The following is a 25,342-nucleotide window of genomic DNA, read 5'->3' on the forward strand; positions in this document are numbered from 1 at the left end:
GTACAAGTCACGCTGTAAATAAACTGTGACTGGTGCTGTCATACTGTACTGTACTGTACAGTGTACAGTACAGTAGTTATACGGTACAAACTACTATCTTACAGTACAGTACAGTACTGTACTGTACTGTACGTATATCTCGCATGGGCTACCACTCTACCAGTCCATGCTACAGTATACTGTACTGCACTGTAGACGCGTATGCAGCACTCTACTACAAAGTAGAACGACTACTGTCTGTGGCATTCCACAATCAAATCATCAAGCTCGGAGCTCAAGTTCAGCTCGTGAGCAGAATGATCGCTCTAAATCGCTTATGCAAGCTACCGAGATGGCATTTTGCTCTTACTGTAAAGCATACATTAACTAGTTTTGCAGATTTTGGATTAGACCAGTGGTCGCTTCAATCAGCATACAGTATGTACTTTACAGTGTACAGTACAAGTCACGCTGCAAATAGACTGTGACTGGTGCTGTCATAGTTACACAAACTACTATCTTACAGTACTGTACAGTATATCTCGCATGGGCTACCAGTCCATACTGCAGTATACTGTACTGCACTGTAGACGCGTATGCAGCACTCTACTACAAAGCAGAACGACTGCTGTCTGCGTCATTCCACAATCAAATCATCAAGCTCGGAGCTCAAATTCAGCTCGTGAGCAGAAATGATCGCTCTAAATCGCTTATGCAAGCTACCGAGATGGCATTTTGCTCTTACTGTAAAGCATACATTAACTAGTTTTGCAGAGTTTGGATTTCGAGAGGAAGTCATGACTGTCTTGGATAGTTTGGGTTTCTCTCAACCGACACCAGTCCAACTTCAGGTTAGGTCTTATCATCCAGGATTGCAGTGGTTGCATGCTGCAGCCAAAAAATAAAACATCTCTTCATCAAGCTTATGCATGATATAAGATGTTCACACAGCATTAATAATCAACGCTATTCAATGGATGATAATAGTGTAGATATTATGATAAAATTGTGGATACTACATGCGATGAATTTGAATAGAGTCCTCAAATTTCACCCTACATACGTATACGCAATGCTAATTGATTCGGTCGCACAGCTCTAAAGTTAAATTACTCTACAAGTGTACATATACAGCGGTATATGATTATATTATTGACAGTTGTATGAACAGATTGATGTTACTAGCGAGAGAATATTAAAATAAAACAATTCTACAATCATTTCATGTAGATGTACAGTACCGATTATCATCAATATCAAGTATTACTAGCATAAAAGTGGGAATAATTCATTTCCTATACAAATCAATTTTTGTAACCTTCAGTTCAACTATTGCCATTCCTATCATCAAAAATGGACTGTAATAGTTGGAACAGGATGTTATTGATATTGAATAAATAGCACCTTTTTAAGCTAATTATTTTTAGCATGTACTTATGAATGATATTGTTATTCATATAGTCAATCAAGGCCGTCATGGAAGGACGTAATGTAATCATAAATTCAGAAACAGGAAGCGGAAAAACTCTCTGTAATTATATTTGTAATTTTTTCATATCTTGCTCTAGCACTGGTATGTCATAATTTGTCATCAGTAGTCAATATTGTCTGTAAAGCAATACGCAGTCATAGATATCGCGAAAAGATTCCATCATAAAGTAACAATAACTATTCTTGACAATGACTACGAGCTACTATTTAAAACTAAGACGAAATAGACTCTACTGATAGGTAATCATACTGTAGACGTAGACATTTACTTTATACGAGTACTGGATTTGATTCATGCTATCAATGCTGCTTACATCTACTGGATAAATTATTTACGTTAATACAGTAAATTCTATAGCAGCATCGTTTACTCTCTACCTTGTATTTTAATATTCATTGACTAGGTTATCTTTTGCCCCTGATAAATAAGTTATATTCCGACTATGAGCTAGGCCCAATAGTACCGCGTGCATTGATATTGGCACCGACTGCTGAATTAGTACATCAGGTAGGAACAAGCAAACTGTACAACGCCTACATTTCTACTGTGATACTCTGTAACAGCAACAAAATCATGCATTTCATTCTTCTATGGTACAACAGATACATCAGTAAAGCTACAATGAGTGATCCATATATACATATATTCTTATTTTAGATATCAACCGTATTCCGAAGCTTGGTACCAAATAATCAATTTACTGCATCCATTGTTACATCAAAAAGCACCCTATTGATAAAAGATAATACAGCTGCAATTATTGGTGTTCCCCATAACATTACCACATATCATGCGCCATCGTTACTGAATAGTATTGAAACGATTATTGTAGACGAAGCAGATGCTTTAGTTACTGGAAGTGCTAGCCGTGATGTTTGGACAATGCTCAATTGTAAACGATTAATGGTTGAATCGAAGAAGGCAGACGAGGAAAAACAGACAAAAATGACGGAAGTAAATGTAGAAATATCAAGTAGTTCTAAACGCATACCCAACCTTCGTCGTGGTAGTTCCATTACTCGACATGGATTAGATAGTAAAAATTGCCAGTATTTATTTGTAGGAGCAACCTTACCTTCTAATAATAATGAAAAATCTGAATATGGCATAATACATGGATGGCTCAAAAAGTTAAACCCTACATTAGTGCATTTAGCTCGTACTGAAAATGTTCACAAAATTATATCAACGTTACAATCGGATTGTATCATGACTAAAAATGACGAAAAATTGGAAACATTATTGCATATATTAGATAAAGTAAAAAGTAATTATAATGATGAAAACAAGATGACTCCAAACAAAAACTTAAACAGATCACCTGTAGCTAAGGGTGATCATTTAAAAATGATAGTATTTACCAATACAGCATACCATGCATTTGCATTATATCGATTTCTTGATGGTACCGATCCTAATCTAATGAAAGAGCCACAAAGGAGTGTATTACCGTTACATTTTGAACTATTACCACCTGAACAAAAAGAAGAACTTATAAACACTGTAAATTTTGAAAAAAACTATTTTAAAGCACAGTATTCAAACGAGTGGAAAGGCAGGTTAGTATCTTGTAAGAAAATCCTTCTCCTTTCATACATATGTGTGCAGCACAATACTGCATCTCGTGCACATACTGTAATAACTGAATGTTATGCTGTAATTCTTGCATTTTACGGTACGTTAATCATTTTGTTGTACTATATATTTCAATTTTGCTAAGGTGCGGTATACTACATAAGGACATTCCAATTGAAGTAAGAGAGGAAATTCTGAATAAATTCATCAATGGAGATATACCTATCCTCATTACAACTGATATAGCATCTAGAGGATTGGATATTCCTAACGTTACAGCAGTTATTCAATATGATTTCGCTTTAAGTGCAGTTGATTATTTACATCGGGCTGGTCGCACCGCCCGTAGTGGAAATGAGGGGCAGTGTAAGTATTATAGCTGTAATAAGAATTTCATAAGTGGAAAAGCTTGCCTCATTTAATCTTTTTAATCGTTCATTGACTTTCACATTTTTGTAAACTGTTCTCAACATAAATGTTTATCTACGACTTTAATTTCATAAAGTAATTTAACTGATTGTTTTTTTACCTTTCAAAATATGGATTTAAAGTTTTTAGCATGGCTACTGAAAATGACAGTTTTTTGGTCGAGGCAATCAGAAATATCAAGGCTAGTGAATCGTTCGACAGCGTGTTTAGCCGCAATCGTAATCTTAGAAGAAAATTAAGAAAGCTCAAGAAGCAACAGACAGACCAAAATGATATCATAGATAGCGATGAGCCAAATAGTGAAGCCGTTAATTACTAAGATTTTGAATAATAGAATCTTTTATTTAAAATCCATCCGTAGTACTTCATAACAGACAATATATATTTTAAATGTTGAAATCGGTAACAGTCTGTAAGTAAATGTCAACAGCTGCAATATAAATTTCATTTTTCATTACAACATCTGCATAAAATACAAATAAATGCATATATTAACACCGAGTTTTTTCAGCTGATGAATCTTATCCAAGCACATAAGTAGATGTTACAGCAATTTATTGTGGAAATAATGACATATTACTTCAGATAATATAATTCGTTTTGGCTAATATTCCATATTCAAATAAAAACTATGTTTAGATACGGTTGCATTCTTAAAGCCCATGCGGCATTCACAAGGAGATGGTGTCGATTTTAACAGCCAAAGCTAAAAAGCAAGCGTTGTAGGAATCTATTACAATTTTATATTATGATTACGCGATTGAGTTAAACTATAACGTAATGTAGTTATGGCACTGAAAATTAGCAATATTTACCCTATGATACATTTGAATGCTAAAAAATATTCTTGATGACATTTAGTTAGCTATCTGCGTTGAATAGATCTTTCCTTTGATAGAAGAGTAGGTAAGCGCAACGATCTTCTGCGTATTTCATAACCTGAGCGAATAAAAAGATACATATATTGGCATTTCGTTAACGACTCGAGGAAATGAAGCACTAGGTTTCGTTAAATAACAAGCTGAAATAGCTTGACTCGTTGGTAATAAATTGCAGTGTTATGAGCATGAAAGATTTGACGATATGGTCATGTGTGGAGATGTAAAACGTACCTCTTTATCTGATATAGTTTTAGCCATAGTATCATCGTGTCGAATCCAGCGTTTAAAGCTTGCATGATAAGCATCACAAGTGTAATGGCCACCGGCCGCTCGCAGACCATGATGGAAGACAACTACAACAATTGTAACTATTGTTAATTTCTTCAATTCTCCAACATTAAGACTTTAAAAATAAATTTTAGACAACTTTTCTATCAAGTAGCAAGCATGCAGTATCAAAAATATATTAATTTTGATATTGAGATCAGTGCCATCAATTCTCATACCCGAAATTAACCGATAAGACCTATACATTTCCGACCTTTGCTTACATTCTCTGGATAAAAGTTCTACATAACAACAATCAAGGAAATTCATTGCCAAACATAGCTAAAAGTCACAATTTTATAACAACTGAATAGTTACCTTTATCGATTTCCAACTGTAAGTCGTAATTTACATCTTTTGTAAGTTTCTGGCAAATTCCATGATCAAATATGAAACGCTTTAAATGAAGAATTAGGATTTTAGGAAGACGTTCAAAAGACATTTTCTTTGTTGCTTCGACCTGAGGTTGATTAAGTAAAATAAAGATAAATTACCGAGTAATCAACATAAAATTGTTTCCCGTGTTGTCTACTAAGACATAAGTTAATAATGAAAATAAATTTTAAAAATTTCTATAACCTTTGTTTTCTTTCCATCATTGCCAGAAATATAATGTTCTACTTGTTCAGATCCCATTGACTTCTTAATTGCATCCTTAATATGGCTTATTTCAGAATCCTTTGTGTAGGAAAATTGATAATAATGTTAAAGTAAAATTGTTTATGTAATGTCATATAAAGAACTTGAAAGTTTATCTAAGTAATAAATTCTTGTAGGTCATACATGGATGTCTAGTTGTAGCGTAAAGAAAGGCTGAGAAGTATTGGATTGTTTTTCGTTAGTATATTTTATGGATGACCGTATCTCTCCGCCAAAAGTTTCACTAATCAATGAATGATTCTGAGCAATCTAAACAAATAACAGAAAAATAAGTGTAATTGACATAATGAAAGGACTAAGAAGTAATACTATTTAAGTATGAAATTTATTTAATTACCGTTCTACTAATTGCGCTCTTTTTCTTTGATAATGCCTGTTGCCATTCACCATCGCCAGAATTGATATTATCTATATCATTTTCACACGATGCTTGATCAGAGGCAGACGATTTTTCAGGTGATATTGATACTATTTCCTCGTGCAAGTTATCTAACATGCAACCAAGGAACTCTTCCGCATCTTCTTGTCTCTCCCCTTTTGCCATGGAAGGTCTTAGAATAGCTAACATTTCATATATACATTGAGGCTCGAAAGGGTTATCAAATCGAACTTCCTTGCCAGCTTTTAACAATTTTCCGAAAGTCTTTTCGTATTCCTGACGTTCCAGCAAGTCGAACTGGTTTACAAAAGCTGCCATACCATTAATTGCTGGTGTCCGACAGTCACCAATTGTCTGTTGAAGTGTTGGAAAAGAGCCAATCTTTCTTAAGGCTCTGTGTATAGGTGAACAAACTAGTAATGATTGTAAAGTCGAATTGATAAAGCAGAAACTCGCTTTGTTGGTTAATCCTCGAGGCTTGAAAGGCATAAAATTAAAATTTAATGTCTCCTGAAATATTCTTGCTAGCGCAGAAAGATCATTTTCGCTATTTTGAACAGGAAAATTTATTTCATTAGCGGGACTTTGATCATTTTCAGGTATCGTCTGATGCTCCTTAGGCTGTTTTGGTAGATTTTTTTTTAGAATATTGGCAAAAGTCAGAGTAACTTTGTGATCAATTTGTTTCTCAGTAGTACAATCCGCCGGACTATCGTCACAGCTACTCTGAGTATCGTTTAGTTTACAATCGTGACCTATTTTACCGAAAAGAAAGGAATCATTTTATAAGTAAACGGGCAATTAATATCAATTTTAAACCTAGCTATTGCATATTTATTGGCGATGATGATTGCATGAAAGTTCTACAATTTCATAATCGTATTCTTAAGCAAATATTAACGTTGGATCAATGAATTGATAGCGTGATAACAATATTACCATCCGTCTCTGCAGTATTTATAGGTGCATTTGATGAAGACAAGTTAGCATTTTCTGGCGTCGGCTGAACTTTATTAGAGCATGCTTCTTTAGCCTTGAGTAAGATATGTAGTTTATCCGATCCACAGTCATAGCCTGTAGAAAAAGTTTCAAAATAAAGTTGATGCGTTTGTAACATTTATCTAAAACATGCATATAGGCCTTTTAATAGAATACGAACATGCTAAAAATTGAATACATCAGTGCTAGAGTGACAGTATGTGTTAACCTAATTCCATCATATCGTTCATATTTCAGCTAACATTAAGCATATAATCATTATTTCAAGTGTCGCTTTAAATCGATATCGCACGGTTAGTAGCGCACATAAAAAACATTCGTCTAAACATTTAATCATTGCATACAGTATAATACGTACAAAATCAATGATTGTGCAAGAGGAGCAATCATTTGATCTATAATTCTGAGATTTACAATTCATAGTGTTACATTACTACTTAAATTACCTTCCAATTGTTGCTTATCATACACATCTTTTAGATCCCACAGAAACTAATAGTTTAGAGGGCAAACAATGCAAGAATATCATAATCACATTATCCATTGAATGGTATGTATTTTATCATTTATAAGGATACAATGCCAAATAAAACGTTATATTCATTCGATAAGAGATGTATTTAAGGTAAATTATCCATTATACTGATGGTAAAGTGTAGCGTAAGAAACATTATAGCGAAGGCAATCGTACTTTCTATGCACGCAGACTATAATGTTTAGTATCACTTTGTAAGTAGTCAAGGTAAGTATCATAAAATGAAAAATAGATCCCTTGTATATAGAAAAATCAGATAAAAGTGTTAAACGATAATAGCTATTTCTTACCAATGCAGCAGAGCAAGATTTTAGCTTGCCATCTATAAAGAATTTTGAATTATCGGCTATTGTAAAACTTCCGAATGTTATATCCTAGTTAACATAACCAATGATGAAATTAAATGATTATAATTATATTATCGACAATACTGTACCGTTGATAGAATGCTAGACGTAATTATACAGTAGGTATCCGTTTATGATAATTGAATACATTCCAAACTAAAATTTTAACAACTCCATTTCTGTATCCAATAATGTACTATCAGTTATTTCCTATACTTTAAAAGGTATTAAACTGGTATTCTATCCTGTAACGGTAACAAACTGACAAATAAGAATTATAAAGCTTTTATCCAAAATTTAAGATGACTCGAGAAAAGATTTCTAATTATTGTGGTCAATTTTTTACTATCTCTAGGCGTACACTGTGATGAATTACTATATACTAAACGTGTATCTAGTAGTTTATGGTAGAGTATACCTAGGCTAATATTTATAAATGATAATCTGTATTCAGGTAACCCGTAAGCAAGGTAGTGATACGTTAGAATGTAGTGCTAATACGAAGCGTCATCGTGTATATACTGTTGCTCAATTTGCAAAATAATATGTTATGAATACAGTACATCAATATATGTTATATACATACGAGTATATGTGTTTACTGTTAATGTTCTATACCATATGTACACGTCTACTGTATGTAACTGGCAGTCAATTAGAAGGGAAGGCAATCTTGCAATTGTGACTTCCAAGCGACTACGTGATTAGTAGGCATTTGACAGTATATCAACTACTGCATGTAAAATTCTAAAGTCTACAGGGTATAGTTAACTATAAGAGAAGTAAAATATACACAAGTGCTATATAATGTGTTCACTATTGTACAATCATGAAACTTTTAATGAGCACTATACTTTACCCTACAACGCGACTGCTTCATACTTTACTCTTACTATATTTACTTTAGCATCAAAATTGTAGCTATTTTGTATTTACTATTATAAGAAATTGAAATTCACAAATATTCTGCTTTACGAACTACGTTGACCATTATACTCTGCTTGATGATCATTCAATATGATAAAAAATCTGGTGATATCCAATAAGGATTTACATTGATTGCTTAGGCTAGGCCTAAGTTATAGACAATGCTTCATTGACAGCATCCATAGTGAGAAGGATAGAGTCTTGGCTATAAAGTTAACTGTATGGTCTTAGCTCATTCAACCAAGATTGTTATTTACATGGTATCCTATTAGGCATTCTCTTTTTCTTTCTTTTTTTTTTTGAATTATTCAATACTGTCACAGATTACTGTAATTTAGTCAGACATGACAATATCAATATTAATCTACTGTCGATTCATATCCCTAGCTTACGGTAGTGACAAGTGAAATGCATGGCTAATCCTTGAAACAACTTATTCTTGTCTACTGTCCAATGCAAATTCGGATGGTAGAAATAACGTACAAGTAGAAGAGTACGCATCTAAATGCAGCCACTACAACGATAGAATATAATTCTACTCCATTTTAATGGAATATAACCAATAGTCGCTAGAAAATAACTGGACTAGATCCATTTTAATACAAGGTTGATGGAACACGATCGTTCCTTGGACCAAGTCATTACCTGCACTTGACTGCAATTCATCTTGACAATAACGTCCTGTGTATTCATGGACGTCTCTATTTCTCTTCTATTTGAAAGGGGCAACGATAAGACTAAATTTGAACAAGAAAATCTTCTTCTAGCGTGAATTTGTCACTTGAAAGTGGAATAACACCATTGGTAAATTGCTTTTCTTCGTTTGGCGATAGCAGAATTGGAGGAAAAATGCTCTCACCGTCCTAACATAGAGACACACAAAGGAGAAGAGACAATGAAAACAACGCATGCGTCAGCCCGCTGCCTTTTCCAGTAGCCAGTTAAAAGTGAGTATTACAGAATGCGTCAATCTTGAAAAACGTCGAGTGATATTTTTGCCAGCGTCTCATACGGTCCTACCAGCGGCATACATTTCCTCTTAAATATTTGACACTGTGAGTCTGTTTGGCTTTTGCCATGAAATTTTATCTGTACGCGTCCCTAAATAGGAGTCAATCAGGTCGAGTCAGTCTCATTCGTAGCGACTTTTCGTTTTATCTGAATCTGACCTGCAGGTCGAGTCAGTCTCATTCGTAGTGACTTTTCGTTTTATCTGAATCTGACTTGCAGGTCAAGTCAGTCTCATTCGTAGTGACTTTTCGTTTTATCTGAATCTGACCTGCAGGTCGAGTCAGTCTCATTCGTAGTGACTTTTCCTTGTATCTGAATCTCACCTGCAGGTCAAGTCAGTCTCATTCGTAGTGACTTTTCGTTTTGTCTGAATCTGACCTGCAGGTCGAGTCAGTCTCATTCGTAGTGACTTTTCGTTTTATCTGAATCTGACCTGCAGGTCGAGTCAGTCTCATTTGTAGTGACTTTTCCCTGCATCTGAATCTCACCTGCAGGTCAAGTCAGTCTCATTCGTAGTGACTTTTCGTTTTATCTGAATCTCACCTGCAGGTCGAGTCAGTCTCATTCGTAGTGACTTTTCCTTGTATCTGGATCTGACCTGCAGGTCGAGTCAGTCTCATTCGTAGTGACTTTTCCTTGTATCTGAATCTGACCTGCAGGTCAAGTCAGTCTCATTTGCAGTGACTTTTCCTTGTATCTGAATCTGACCTGCAGGTCAAGTCAGTCTCATTTGCAGTGACTTTTCGTTGTATCTGGATCTGACCTGCAGGTCGAGTCAGTCTCATTTGCAGTGACTTTCGTTGTATCTGAATCTGACCTGCAGGTCAAGTCAGTCTCATTTGCAGTGACTTTTCCTTGTATCTGAATCTCACCTGCAGGTCGAGTCAGTCTCATTTGCAGTGACTTTTCGTTGTATCTGGATCTGACCTGCAGGTCAAGTCAGTCTCATTTGCAGTGACTTTCGTTGTATCTGAATCTGACCTGCAGGTCAAGTCAGTCTCATTTGCAGTGACTTTTCCTTGTATCTAAATCTCACCTGCAGGTCGAGTCAGTCTCATTTGCAGTGACTTTTCGTTGTATCTGGATCTGACCTGCAGGTCGAGTCAGCCTCATTCGTTGTGACTTTTCCTTGTATCTGAATCTGACCTGCAGGTCAAGTCAGTCTCATTTGCAGTGACTTTTCGTTGTATCTGAATCTCACCTGCAGGTCAAGTCAATTGGTCCCATACATTCTTGCCTGCAGTATAGAACTCGTGTTGAATATTGAAGGAGTTCTATATAGCAGTACAGTGAGAGGTTGCAGCTGCTGGCTGAGATAGATGCATTATTGGAGATTAGAATGAGGCTTAGGAGCCCAATATATTAGTTGGATAATCTCCATTGATAGTATAGAAGCAAAATGGAAAGGAAAAGAAGTAGCTGCATAGCTACGTTTAGTTTATTTTCGTATTCTTCAACCATCTTCCACTAAACAACAACATCATGAGCAGTTGGCTGCAAGCCATTGACGGTAGTAATCTATACTATGCATTGGTCTATAAGTTCCAATGGAGTATGATACACAGTGCACTGAGTGCAGTAGATTGCAATGGAGCTATAAAAGTTTACTGTATTCGACTTTATGCATAGCATAAGAGTGAAATCAAGAAAGAAAGAAAGCAATTTTTGCACGAGTTAGTAATTTATTTCTCTCCAATCCAGGGTACTGCAGTAGAATCAAGTTGATCCGCTCCCCGTGTCACAGTACAATCCACAGTGTACTGTACAGTACAGTACGGTACAGTACAGCTTCTTCTAGCAGTACTGTACAGTACAACAACATCGCTTGGATACTATCTGATGATTTTCTACAAGCGGCTAACAACCAACATTTTGCAGATTCCATTCTCTAATATCAACTACCATTAAACCGATTATCATGTAAGTGCTCTTTCCTATCAATACTGGACAGTATATTCTACTTGCTGATGCAAAACAACAAGAATTCAATTATATGTAACACATACAGTATACACAAGATGAAAAATTGATTGCTGACGCTAAAGTCCAAGTCATTCCTGTCCATTTTTTGCAGGTCGATCAGGTATCGAGGTCCTCGGGCTTTAGTCGCCTTCCTACGTCCATTTCATCACAGTTATGGGCTCAATAGTAACATGCCTAGGAATACATCAACAAAACAAACTGTTAATAAAGAAGATTTCATTCGATATTTAGCATGTCCCTTAAGCAAGGATAAATTAAGGTAATACATGCTGTAAAATGTTGCTGCAGTCAATACGAGAGATCTCGATCTCCTTTCGCTTGTGTTATTTAATACAACATCATTGCTGTATTTTAAGATGAATACGGCAAGGACCTGTAATGCTATTTCGATATATGTATTTTCTTACCGGATATGAGCTTAAATGTAGGGACATTATACCTCCTGTATTTAATTAATGCTATCATTGATATATTTTCTACTATTTAGGTTAAATGATGATAAAACAGAGTTAATCTCTGATAAATTAAACGTTGCTTATCCTATTGTGGACGGAATACCAGATTTAATACCTCATCATGGTAGAATAAGGAGTAATAATGAAAATGAATCACGGTCCACCTAAATCAAGCCAACAGCAGCCGGTGAAACTAATCACTAGCTATTCAAATAACCGCTATTCATTCTATCTACATCTTGTTCGTCTATTGTATGTCTATACATTATAAGCTTTAGGCATATTGCTTCGTAAAAAACTGTTGTCACTACGCGAGAGTATATCTTACTGTATTATACGACTATTGTTGATTTTGCATGCAGACTATGATACCTTCTATAATAATTCAATTGCAACAAAATTACATTATGAATTATATCTCTAGACGTATTATATGTAAATTGACGTAAGCTCAGTGTACTGTACATTAGTTAATTATTACAAAGTTATAGTCACGCAGACTATATCTTACTGTACTGTATTATTGACTTTACTCAGATTAGGATACACTCATTGATAATATAACCTGATTGCAGCCAAATGCATTACAAATTTAATCTCACGCCTAGATGTAAGTCTTTCATACAATCATATAAATGTCTAATTACGATAGGTAACATAATTACTAGGTGCTACGACTACACATTTTAGAAAAGTTTTTAAACTTACTAAGTAATATAGATGATCGATCACATGTTAACCGCTATTTATTCACGGTGATAATTGACTATCAAAGCCTGATGAGTCATGCAACCCTGTCAATTTTTAAACTTTTAACTTTGGATTACGTAAAAGCCACTTCAACTTTCAACATGCAACGCAGCGGCTTGTAGGATTCATACAGTTTACAATTGAATGTATGCAGTATCTTAAAAATTTATATTACAACAATGCTATCAAATATAATCTGATGCCTTTCTTTTAATGAATAGTTGTATTCTTATTTTCAAATAATAATATATAAATAAACAAACTATAAGAGACCCTGTTTGTGTTCGGTATTCGATGATATTCGCTTAACAGTTACCCTACTATAGATTGCGTACATATATTTTACCTTACAATCGAAAGCTTAATTCGGCGAATGTAATATGAAACTATTGCACCACTGTGGAGTACTAAAGTGTGCAGTAAAATTATAATATCTTCTTACTTGATTGCATAGACAATATTAAGGAATTCCCCTTTATTAGTAAAACAGAGATCAAATCATCCAATTCCTAAGCTTAATATCGAATCAGTTTAGCTTTATTGACATTTTTAGCTACGCGTATAGTGCACATTTTCAAAGTAGAATCGAGAACTATAAACAAGATTCGAAATTTTTACAAAATATCCTGTCGAAGAATACACAGTAAAGTTACTACATACATGTTTCTTAGGCAGAATTTCATTCAAGATAGCTCGCTAACTATAAATTGAAATAAGTTCTAAAATTAATCCAATAAGAACTCTTCAATTTCTTCTTTCAATCTTTTCCTAATAGCCAAAAAGATAACTTTTTATAATCGTACATATTTACATGTCTATCGTATTTGCTATTTATTAATATAGTGCAAGAATGTAACCTCAAAAATGACTCTTGCGAAAACTAATTGGTAATTATATCATAACACTATCAACAATTTTACCTCCTCAATTGCTTTTCAATAGCATCTATCAGAAACTGGGGTAAATCATCCATTTCCCAATTCTATTTTACAAAGGTATTGAGTTTTTAATTACTTTTTAATTTCTAAAAGTGTAAAAATTGCAAATCAGGAATAAAGGGAAACTTACATTGCTATGGAATATTAACCTACAACCTAAATAGAAACGTAGAAATTGTGATTAGATGTAATCAATAAACCGTGTAATTTTGTCTCACATCATGACGTATACAATATCAAAATTTCTCATTCATCAAGTTAATCATTGTAAACCTCATACCATAACACAGTCTATCTTCGATTTCTTTAGCAGTTAAGCTGTTGAAAACAAAATTAACAATTGATACAGATTACTAAAACCCTTAAATACTGATCTATGCATTTGCATGTATTTACATACTTTATCCTTGCAATTCTATTGCAGGAACCATCACCTTCACCGCAGCAAGAATCTAAAGATAATAATTCATTAGAGATACTGCAGAAAAATTACTAAATAACTGAAAAACGCTTTTAATTATAAGGAAGCAAATTACCAGCAGTATTCTGACATATTTTAGATGTAGTTTTAGATGTTGTTTTACCTTCCAAGCTATTGTTGGTATCTATGCGAGACTGAATACAAACGTTAACACAACTAATTATCATGATATAATAACAACAAAATCGGATGATTGTCTAATCACACAAGTGTTCTTACGTCGCATAAAGGACAAATTGCATCAGCATCAATCTTGGAAGTATCCCCTACTGATAATTTATCTCCAGTTCTACATATCGAAATAATAATTGCTCCTGCTTCAGTAAAGAATGATGTATTCATAAATTTTTATATTTTACTGACCTACAAATGGTATTTACTGTTGAAGGAAAGCTGGCCTATACCAAGATGTAATTATAAGAATGAATTATGCAAATGCTATGACGATATCCTAATATTAACAATGGCCAATTTTTAAGCAATAAAAATACACCTGCAAGTCTGTAACAAAATTTTCAGTTAAACGTTCGATGCTACTTTTAACCGGCTTCTGTTGCAATATACAAAAAATTGATATTTTTACCAGCCATCAATTAAAGTAGCTATCTATTGGACAGAGTAAATGACTTGAGAATAGTTTATAGTTAAGACTGTAAGATTGTTCAATTTTATTATTGCTTTCGTATTTCCCATGCTTGTTCTTACCATAGTTGTTAAGGATAACCTAGTTCTGTAATCTATACTTTTCAGCGTCAAATAATTTGCAACTTCTTTCGTCAGAAATTCCCTGTTGTTAATAACATATAATGAAAGTAATTGATTTCTCTTAGGCCAGTAATTTGTCTAGTGTAGTTTACATTCAGTTGTGCATTAACCTCATAGGTCTAACGAGAGTGACTGCTTGATTTCTCTCATCAGCAAAGGTCTTAAAGGAATGAATACGAGAAAAATACGTATACAGTATCATTAATGAGTATTAAAAAAGCTATAATAACGTTGAAATTAGACATATGAGAAACTCGGCTAGTTACCACGTCATGTGCAACCGATGAGCCCCGGCCTTGAGCAATATCACTTAAAATTTTGACTGCTAGCCTAGTTCCACAATCAGCAAACATAACCTATTCGTTTAATGTTTGGATTAAATATTAAAATTAATCTTGCTTTATTTTAATTAACGTTTTATAGATAATATCCTCTTAGTAAAAACTGCAATAATTACCTTTGTATAACCGTTCGCTTCAGCAATTTGTTGGATTAATTTTTTTCTAAGTATTTCGAAATGATTTACAGTAAAACTTTTATAAGACTGGAAAAACAATGCCATTGACTATTACAATCTATACGTTACCTTAAAATATGTAACATGTCCTCTTTAGCTGTAGAGTTGGGTAACTTTTCGAAAACTTGCACGATTTTTAGTTCATCATTTTTAAATCTTTTAATTAAAGTATCTAGGTCAAAATTAGAACTTGAAGTAGCGTCGCTACGAGTAGTGTTGCTCAAGTCCGACGATAAGAGATTACTTTGGATATTGGTATCTTGATTGGTTGGAAATATCTGACATGTTATATCCAAGAAAGAGTTAGATAATAGAATGTACAGCCAGATAAGGCCACCATTTCGCTAATTTTTATACTCATTCAGTAGTTTTAAACCCAATAGTGAACATAAATATGTGCGAGTTTGTACATTTACCTTTCCTAAACTCTCGCAAAATAACGGAAAACCTGTCTTCGATACGGTTGTGCGAATAAATTCTAAGTAATTACGCCGTTCATTTTCCGATAGCTGTAGGATTGCACCATCTATTAATAATTAATCCATGTACAGTATATCAGTGCAATACTTGATAGAAACCATTACATTACGCAGACTCTTTACAACTCATTATCATTTTGACTATACCATCTATAAATACAACTCCAGGTAGAAATCGCAGCTTTTTATGAATATTTTCAGACAGGCCCTATCAAAATAATTACCAGAAAATAACTACATAGCTTGCAGAGCTTAACTATTATCATTAGCAGTTTCCGCAACAACCATAATCATAGAATAACGTAGAAGATTAATTTTTATAGGGTTGCCTAGGCTATATCAGTTGGTAAAGTTAACTGTGTTTATTAACCTCATGGACTAAATATAGCATAGCTGAAGATCGTGGGCCACCAGAGAATGCCAATAAAACCTACAAGAATGCAAGTATTGTCAAAATGGATGATTATCATGCTATCAGTGACACATATTGCATATAGACTGTAAATATAGTATTCACTTTACACGTAAGACAACGGAATATTTGATAAATGAACAATATTGGATCATTTTATACGATATATAAAAGCATTACAATATGAGATACTATATACAAGAAATATGTATTCTAATCCATAGCCCAGTAGTTATCCAAATAAATATGCAATAGAGATTATCACCAACATAGACTATGAATATATACTGTATTATTGCACATTGATAACTACAATACTTATCTCGACAAAGGTACCTTTTCATTTGATCTGATCAATTTAGACTTTCCAATAGTTGCTCGAAATTTGTGAGTAAAATAAGCAATGAAACAAGATCTAATGAGAATAAAGAAAGCATGATTTGATCAGAATGAAGTAGTTACTTCATTCATACTTTACAAATGTTAAGTGTGGATAATATAAAGTTTCGGATCAAATTATATTAAAAGTTGATTATGATTATATGCAACTATATAAGTGATCACATGCATTATTCCAAGTTTCGATCTGTTATATCTACATACGCGTGCATACCCAATTCAATTTTAACATTCATGAGATATTGACAGGATATCACATGATATGTAATACCCTCATAGATGCCTGAATGTGCTTGATTCTATATTTTAGCGCTTTATTATTCTCTACCAACCTGCAATAACAGTTATCCGCTCTGAGAACTATTTGAGCTACTTCCTTACATTTGATACAAGTCCGACTTGTAAGTGGCAAGAATTAGGATTTCCATGTGTTGTAAACGGTTTTATAAATGAAATTACAAAGAACATTGGTCAACTATTCAGGTCTTCTATGGCATTAACAGTGATATGCTATCTTAAACTTTATGAAATTTCGCAAGGAATAAATCAATTGTTGGAGGTTAGCCTTATATCAGGCCTATTCTGTTCCAGATTGAAACAGTCAGCATTTATCTTTATGTAATACAGTGGTAATGACTATATTTGCTGATTATTTTCATGTACTACTTTACGAAATTGAATATTTACATTTACAAGTAGTAATCTCTTTATAACACTATTTGTTAATGACTTGCAATCTTTGACATTGGGACTACTACTGCAAGTGCATGCACCTATGTACTATCTTTAAAATGGAATCTATTCATGCTAGTATATTATTTCATCGCAAATGTTACGACCATACAACACTGCTTCTATAATAAATTATCGATTGCAAATAGTCCTACATCCAGTAGCTGCAGAATTGAATCTATTCATGCTCGTATACTATTTAACAACAAATTATACTACTAAAATACTGTATACCATCGACTACAATAAAATGCTCCTATACGAGATCGCATGTCCAACTTTATATCTGCCAATAGATCATGATACATTTAAAGAGTATATCGAGACTATTGATGCAAAGGCAAACCTCATCGAGCATGTACAGTATCGAATCGAATTTGTATATAGACGCTAGTCTACACTTGAGCAACAAACACCCTTAAACACTTACATAAGATATAATTGCAGTCTATTTCAGTGCAAAATCACCATAATTTAGTGTCTTAATTAATTAATGTTTATCCATGGCTTGGATTTTAAATTGAATATTGCTGCATTTAATTAAGCAAATCTTACCTCGCATTCTTTGCCTTACTGGGAGGTAGAAGATCTTGATCTTCTACGTTGCACATTTTTCAACCCTAATTTTAGCTGTAATCACTATAGCTGCTCAAGGATAATACCAATAAAGTCCAATCCACGCAGTTTATGCTGGAAATAACGATTAGAAACGAAGTAGAAAGGATAGATTGAGCAATTTTGGGCCTGGATTGCAAAGGGTTGTCGAATGATTACGCCTATAATAATAAATGATATATATTAATCTTAAGTCTTCGACACGTTTCTCTATACTATGTATCAAACATGCAACCTGTTTTGATACTAATACCTATAAACATGTGGCCGTAAGCGATGCCACCTTACACTCCCTTGGAGGATCAGGGTCTTCCAACCAGCAGTCCGTCCGTATAGTATTCTGAATACTACCGAATATTATTGTAGTATACTACTGTTCGGTAACATACCTTATACGCTATACTATCTTTTATAGCCTTGCAAATGGATAAACGGAAATCAGCTCTACCTAATCGATATGGCAGCTCTTTAAACTTAGAAATTGATTCCAAATAGGAGCTTATTTGCTATAGATTAACATAGACAAGCCGAATTAAAGCTATTGCAATTATTTATACCGTACATTGCTCATATATCTGCATGCGTTGATATCCTGTAAATCTTATAAAGTGCATGTATATTATGGCGAAAGTATCCTGATTTTCTTGCCTACGTAGAGTAAAGAATATAGCGTGGCAATTTCGCAATATCGAATAACGTAGAGCTGGGAAGAGAGTTTGCACTGTCCAAATTGAGCTCAGTAAGTTGTTCTACCGTACTAATACTGTTCACTTCGTTAGTCTATAAGACTAGTAATATGACATTGGACGGAGGAACATTATATACGCTTAAGCAACAAATTGTATATGGACCTTTCAGACCAGAAGTTGTAGTTTCATAGCAAGCTAGATAATCTACTCATACTACGAGTATTCATTTCCAATCTATATAAGCAAGAAGAAATAGTTACCATTGATTCGTATCTGATATGCTATATATAATACATTCCTTAATTATAGCTGAGAACAAAGCTTGCATTTTCAAATTGAGCTCATTGAAGTACTATATTGTAGACTAGAAGCTGCACTCTCATATCAAGCTAAATAATCTACTTGTACTACAAGAATTTATTTTCAATCTATATAAGCAAGAGGAAATAGTTACCATTGATTTATATCTGATATGCTATATATAACACATTCCTCAACTATAGCTGAGAACAAAGCTTGTATTCTCAAATTGAGCTCATTGGAATACTATATTGTAGACTAGAAACTGTACTCTTATAGCAAGCTAGATAATCTACTTGTACTACAAGCATTTATTTTCAATCTATATAAGCAAGAAATAGTTACCATTGATTCATATCTGATATGCTATATATATATCTCGTAACACACTCTTTATAGCTTACATTCTCGAATTGAGCTAATTGAAGTACTATATTGTAGACTAGAAGTTGCATTCGCATAGCAAACTAGATAATCTACTCGTACTACGAGCATTTATTTTCAATCTATATAAGCAAGAAGAAATAGCTACCATTGATTCATATCAAATAAGCTATATATATCGTAACACACTCCTTGCAGCTAAGAACAGAGCTTGCATTCTCAAATTGAGCTCATTGAAATATTACATTATAGTAGAAGCATTTATTTCAACAGTATGTAAATGGGTCGGGTCATTCTCAAAATGGAGCTCTTAATCACTATATCATACTAGAAGTTTTCATTTCATAAGTCTATATGAACAGGAGCGGATATTTGCTTTTTAATTCTGGATATACGCATATATTAATACCGATGAGTACGATATATAAAAATAGTCGCTATACACATATTATAGAACAGAACTTATACATATAGTCTTCATTTTTATATTAAGCTAAATAAAGTACGATATTATTTTAGAAACATTAACGTCACTAATCTAGGTGTGTAAACTGAGAAAGATATTTTTTAATTCACTTGCATCGGATATATGCACACATACATAATAACTAGAATAAAATGGAACTTAATAAACTACTATGCAGGATGTTTGTTATTCAATTCTGGATATGTATATATTACCGATGAGTGCGGTATATACTATGCAAGAGAACCTGCATTCTTATATTAAACTGAGTAAACGACGATATTTAGACCTGTATTTTCAAAATTAAACTGAATAAACTATTATGTCAGATATTTGCTATTCAATTCTGGATATATTTATTACCAATGAATATGGTATATCTCATAGAATAGAACCTGTATTCTTCTATTAAGCTCGGTAAACTAAGATATTAGAAATATTGACGTTGCTAATCTAGGTGTGTAAACAGAGGAAAGATATTTTAATTCACTTGCATTAGATATACGAACACATATATCATAGCTAGAACAAAACAGTGTGTTCAAAATTGAGCTTAATAAACTACTATGCCGTACTATCTTGCACTGTAGATAATATGTATTTCGACCAGTCACTAGTATTACTTATATTATTACATTGATCTTCATGGTAGACCTCCGCCTATATCCTCGGATTAATGAATTCTAGCAGCGTAGTAAAAATATTACTCTCATCAGACTAATCTTAGTTAGGCAATCGCACAAAAATCTTTATAATCTCAAAATAAACTCCAAACAAATTAGGTACAAACTATAGATATTTACTCTCAAATTTATCTTAATAATACTTCGTATCATAGTTTTAAATCTAGATTTCTTATTACAATTGAAGTTATTCGTTTCCACCTATTCGTTTCTACCACTAACCTAAAGTTGCATCACATTCCATGTACCTACGTGACTATATAAATGTACACTAGTGCTTTTAAATCTGATACAATATATAACGGTACTGATAGCTCTGAATGCATTTATTCGTAGAGCAATAACAGTTCACTTGGTAGAGAGCTGAGAAGTTTTATATTAATCTTTTCATAGTACATAGTACTTTCTTCTAGACAAGAATGATATTGGGTATTATAATTTGCAAATGGACTCAAGTTCTAGTTGAAGATATTGCAGAGAAATATATTTTCTGGGAAAAGGTGTCAGATTACTGCACTCGATAAGTGATGAGCATATTGATATCATAAGATCTACTATCATTATGAATAACTGAATGCAACACATTGATTTGAAAGGTACAACCATATGGTTTGATTAATTTCAAATGTATACAATGTATAAATCATATTGATGCCATACGGTAGCCAGACAACTTGTTAAAGTCCTGTCATGCAACACACTTGCATTATCATCAATAAAGCCAATTAGATCCAGTTTCGATCATTATGATAGTGTATAATGATAATATAGTCCGAGTTATCGGTATAATTTCATAAAATCGATATAACCTATTCCGTTGCTATTTAATGGATCATTTCTCACTTCATAATTAATCACAATTAATACTAACCTTATCAAACAGGTAATAATAATAATTAGATTACAGAAATGGAAAGCATTTAACTCAGCGTCTTGTTAAACGTTATAATTCATAAAATTTATCAAATTTCTAGATGTGATGATATCTCTACAGTGAATATTGTACACCTTTAGTTGCACATAGAAGAGGTTGTTAGCTGTAGCTGTTATGCCTATAATAGCATACAATCTCAGTCTTAACAGAGAAGCATCTTAATTAACTAAATCCTTTACCTATCTGAGAGATTTTGCCGTTCATTTCTTTTAGCTTATTGAAATTTAACAACTTAGATAGTTAATTTTCGAATGTATCTTTTACTTTTATTACGTTAATTGTCGCCGGGAGCGATATAGAAATTTATTTATCTATCATAGAGATTATCCTTTTCATTTACCATCATCTCTAAAGCAATTTCATTTATTTATGATAGCAGTAGCAATATTTTAAAACTAAATGTGCGGAAGAGCTAATTCTCTGCACTTGTAATCTTACTATTAATAAGATTTCTAAATTAGTTCATTGCAACAGCCTACACTCTACCTCAATCGATTACAAACTTCTGCATAATTAGTAGTTTAGCATGTTAGTTTTAGGCTCTAGATTTTGCTTTACCTTAATAGCTTTATTTCATAGCCTCATAATTCTGAATTAGAGGGCCAAGTAGTATCTCAGTATCGTATTAAGAGTATTAATGTTATATTCCAAGCACGTATTTTAAATTTTTTATGCCTGTATACCTAGATGATTTCTATTCCTCACATGTATGGTAGTTCTTAGCTGTAAGCAAGGTCTAAACACTTCTATGCCCGTATTGCTCTTTGCTTCAAGTTTACAAATAAATTAGATTACTGAATTCGCCCACAAGAGAAGAGAAGCTACTGTGTATAAATCATATAGCCAAGATAGAATCTTTAAATCGAGAAGTCCTTCTATACTGTATACGGATGATTTTTGATGCCTATTTGACTATTACTATTGCAATATAGCTCATAATAAGTATCCAGAGGCTTAGTTTCATAGACGATAACTATATCTTTATTATATCCCTTGTGTCTGATTGCTATAATTGAATTTACAAACAACAAGGTGTTACAAAATTTATAACACAAATATTTATCACACAACAAGTTATTCCTTTTTCTTTTAGCCGACTTCAATCAGCATCCAAGTCAATAAATAACGAAAACGCAAATAACTAAAATTCTAATTGTGTTTGAGTTCTTTCCTTCGCTTTTTCCGATCAAATTTCTACTTTTCATCACAAAAGCTAGGATTTGATCTTGTGACTTAAATTGTAATTGCTTGGAGCCCTCCGCTTCGCCTTCTGTGATAAAATTTCTATTTTTCATCATGAAACGTAGGATTTGATCGAAATGTAATATCCTGGACCTAAATGACTCTTTCATGATTCCTCTAGCTAATAAGAGATAGCCCCACACCTAGGTCGATTTTGATCGCGTAATCTTTCACCATGCTTAAAATGATTTCAATCTTTCCTAATATATAACATTTTAGTCATAATTGATCAATGTATATTACGAACTTCTACCAGCTACATCTTGAACATCCAAAAATAACCGTATTTCTCGATTACTAACCAAATAGGGCCTAATCTAATAAGATCATTGTATTTTGAAACATGTCAAATGATTGTTTATACTTGTTGATATAGCACCCAAAATATGGAATATGTTTTAAGCGTTATTCGGTTAATATCCTATCAAATGGCATACTTTCACATGTACATCCGATACAAGTATTTACAGCACAGAATTGTTATTTGCAATCATGAATTAATCCATATTTAGTAGAAGTAGCTTAGCATCGATAGAGTATATATGATGATCGCTAGACTGAATTTGCACTCTTTGGAATTATAGATGGAAATGATGGCATCGAGTGGAGAATTACCACCTAAAGATTTTTCCGATGATCAAAGTTACAGTGATGCTAGCACAAATTCGTCATATTCATCGCCATGTTCATCCGTAATCATATCCACTGGTGAAGAAATCACTAGCAATGTAAAATTTTCTTTGAATGGCTCCTCACTGCAAGTGGTTATTAGATTGATTGCTTGGCTGATATATTAAATATTTACAATATGTTCTGTTTAACTAGTATCAAGGGAAAGAGTTTAATGGATACTGGATAGGAAATTCATCAAGCTGTAGCCAGATAGAAAACAGAACAGCAATGCCGTTATCCTTTCCTTATGGTGATATAACAGTTCGCCAGATTTATCCTAATTTCAATCTACAATTCGAGAACGATTATCCATACTATTTTCAAAAGGTAACATACTTTAGCTATCGAGTTTACTCTCTTGATATCGTCAACTTGCTGGATATTGCAATAATTTCCATGAAAGATATGTCCACCAGAAGCAGTTATCGCATAATTACATATTCAATGACTGCATTGACCATATTGCGGTTGTTAGTAAAAATTTTGGATAATCTTATTAGTAATGCACTCAAATTAATTGTACAGGGAACTCCTATCCATTTAGCTAATAATCAAGTCAAAAATATACAAGATTTAGCCCAAGAAGATTTCATAGCTTGTGCAAAACTTTATCCTGAATTAAAATTGGATACAAGTAGGATCGTTTATAAAGACGATAGTTCAAGTACAGAAAAAGTAGTGATTGGATTTATTACCGCAGAATCCAACCAACAGGTACCAGTGTGTCTTAAAAAAATTATTCACTATCCGCATTATTCTATTCTTGTTCATGTTATTGCTCGAGTTTGTAATTTAACTAGTGTATTAAATTCTATGAATGATAGTGAACATTAATATTGCTACCTTAAAATTATCCAATGCTACATAGCCTGAAACTAGGTAGAAGAAATAGCCCATTCATAATTCAAGTTTTCCAATATTTAACGCAGCAATTTGTTATCATACTGTAATTACTTATTCTACCCACAAAAATTTTCCATTCTTATTCATTGTATAGCATGATCCTATTGTTTAGGCAATATAATTATTGAGTCCATCATAGTTAATAAAATACCTTAAGCACAAACTTATCTAGCTATTGCAGAAGTGCAGTATTTACCCGTAGCTTACAGTTATTTTGATCTAATACTTAGATGAACTGATATTCCTTTCCAAGAATTATATTAGCTCAATCTTATACTAGCATTAAACTATGTCTATCAGTTCATTTCCATAACGTTACAGATTAATTATTTTAATTTAAGCATGAAATACTAATGGATAGACAAATATTGCAGGTACAAATGGAATTTGCCGCGGAACATCCATTCTTCGTTATAGGCCGCGGTTGGTCATCTTGCCAACCGACAAAGACAGCTAATCGATATCAGTTAAATTGTCAATTATTATCTGTCGGTGATGTTTGTTTTACACTATCATTAGTTCCCATTTTACCTAATTTATGTTCAGATACCTCTGTATATTGCAATAAAACTACCGAATAAAGAAAATGTGATATTAAAGTAGACTGTCTTTTAAGGAATTTACCATTTTGATTAATATGAAAGGGAAAATGAATGAAGATAGGTTGCGTGAACTACGTAGCATTAGAAATCAATTGACTTTCGGTAATGGTTGTTAATTATTGGAAGTAGTATTTCAATATTGCACTAGTTAGACGGTATTTAACGGATTTGCCATTTTGATTAATAAGCAAGAGGAAATGGGTGAAAATAGCTTACCTGTTACTGCTGGATGTTATGAATGATCAATCATCATTGGTACCGTATATAGTATAGAATATTCCTAATATACTGAAACTATGACACTATAACGCTGGATATTGAACATACGAGTATAATCAAAATCTGGTATTATTAACGAAAGTTCTTAAGCCTTTACTCAAACCATGTATTTCTTACATTT

The 25,342-nt window shown here is 33.2% G+C and overlaps 4 protein-coding genes across 4 annotated transcripts; 2 read left to right on the forward strand and 2 right to left on the reverse strand.

Annotated features, from left to right (window-relative positions):
- Positions 1-1,455: 1,455 nt before the first annotated feature.
- On the forward strand, positions 1,456-3,794 carry TRIADDRAFT_55608 (uncharacterized protein; the record flags this gene model as incomplete). Its single annotated transcript, XM_002111477.1, has 5 exons — positions 1,456-1,552; positions 1,875-1,978; positions 2,129-3,030; positions 3,192-3,412; positions 3,598-3,794. The coding sequence occupies 5 exons, from the start codon at positions 1,456-1,458 to the stop codon at positions 3,792-3,794; spliced, it is 1,521 nt and encodes a 506-aa protein (XP_002111513.1).
- Positions 3,795-4,079: 285 nt separating this feature from the next.
- On the reverse strand, positions 4,080-9,941 carry TRIADDRAFT_55609 (uncharacterized protein; the record flags this gene model as incomplete). The annotated part of the gene is made up of 12 exons (XM_002111969.1): positions 4,080-4,181; positions 4,588-4,759; positions 4,898-4,925; positions 5,002-5,143; positions 5,263-5,361; positions 5,467-5,592; positions 5,681-6,477; positions 6,662-6,796; positions 7,168-7,213; positions 7,547-7,630; positions 9,176-9,242; positions 9,865-9,941. The coding sequence occupies 12 exons, from the start codon at positions 9,939-9,941 to the stop codon at positions 4,080-4,082; spliced, it is 1,875 nt and encodes a 624-aa protein (XP_002112005.1).
- A 3,513-nt stretch (positions 9,942-13,454) lies between these two features.
- Positions 13,455-18,063, reverse strand: TRIADDRAFT_55610 (uncharacterized protein; the record flags this gene model as incomplete). Its single annotated transcript, XM_002111970.1, has 20 exons — positions 13,455-13,497; positions 13,650-13,711; positions 13,798-13,823; positions 13,948-13,985; positions 14,068-14,119; positions 14,204-14,282; positions 14,368-14,437; positions 14,512-14,546; positions 14,642-14,698; positions 14,854-14,935; positions 15,024-15,073; positions 15,180-15,269; positions 15,371-15,416; positions 15,500-15,708; positions 15,847-15,956; positions 16,057-16,117; positions 16,280-16,339; positions 16,658-16,736; positions 17,053-17,118; positions 18,008-18,063. The coding sequence occupies 20 exons, from the start codon at positions 18,061-18,063 to the stop codon at positions 13,455-13,457; spliced, it is 1,371 nt and encodes a 456-aa protein (XP_002112006.1).
- Positions 18,064-23,358: 5,295 nt separating this feature from the next.
- Positions 23,359-24,797, forward strand: TRIADDRAFT_55611 (uncharacterized protein; the record flags this gene model as incomplete). The annotated part of the gene is made up of 4 exons (XM_002111478.1): positions 23,359-23,493; positions 23,591-23,764; positions 23,963-24,151; positions 24,702-24,797. The coding sequence occupies 4 exons, from the start codon at positions 23,359-23,361 to the stop codon at positions 24,795-24,797; spliced, it is 594 nt and encodes a 197-aa protein (XP_002111514.1).
- Positions 24,798-25,342: the final 545 nt, after the last annotated feature.

The sequence above is a fragment of the Trichoplax adhaerens genome, genomic scaffold (assembly GCF_000150275.1).
Source record: "Trichoplax adhaerens TRIADscaffold_4 genomic scaffold, whole genome shotgun sequence".
Lineage (NCBI taxonomy): Eukaryota > Metazoa > Placozoa > Uniplacotomia > Trichoplacea > Trichoplacidae > Trichoplax > Trichoplax adhaerens.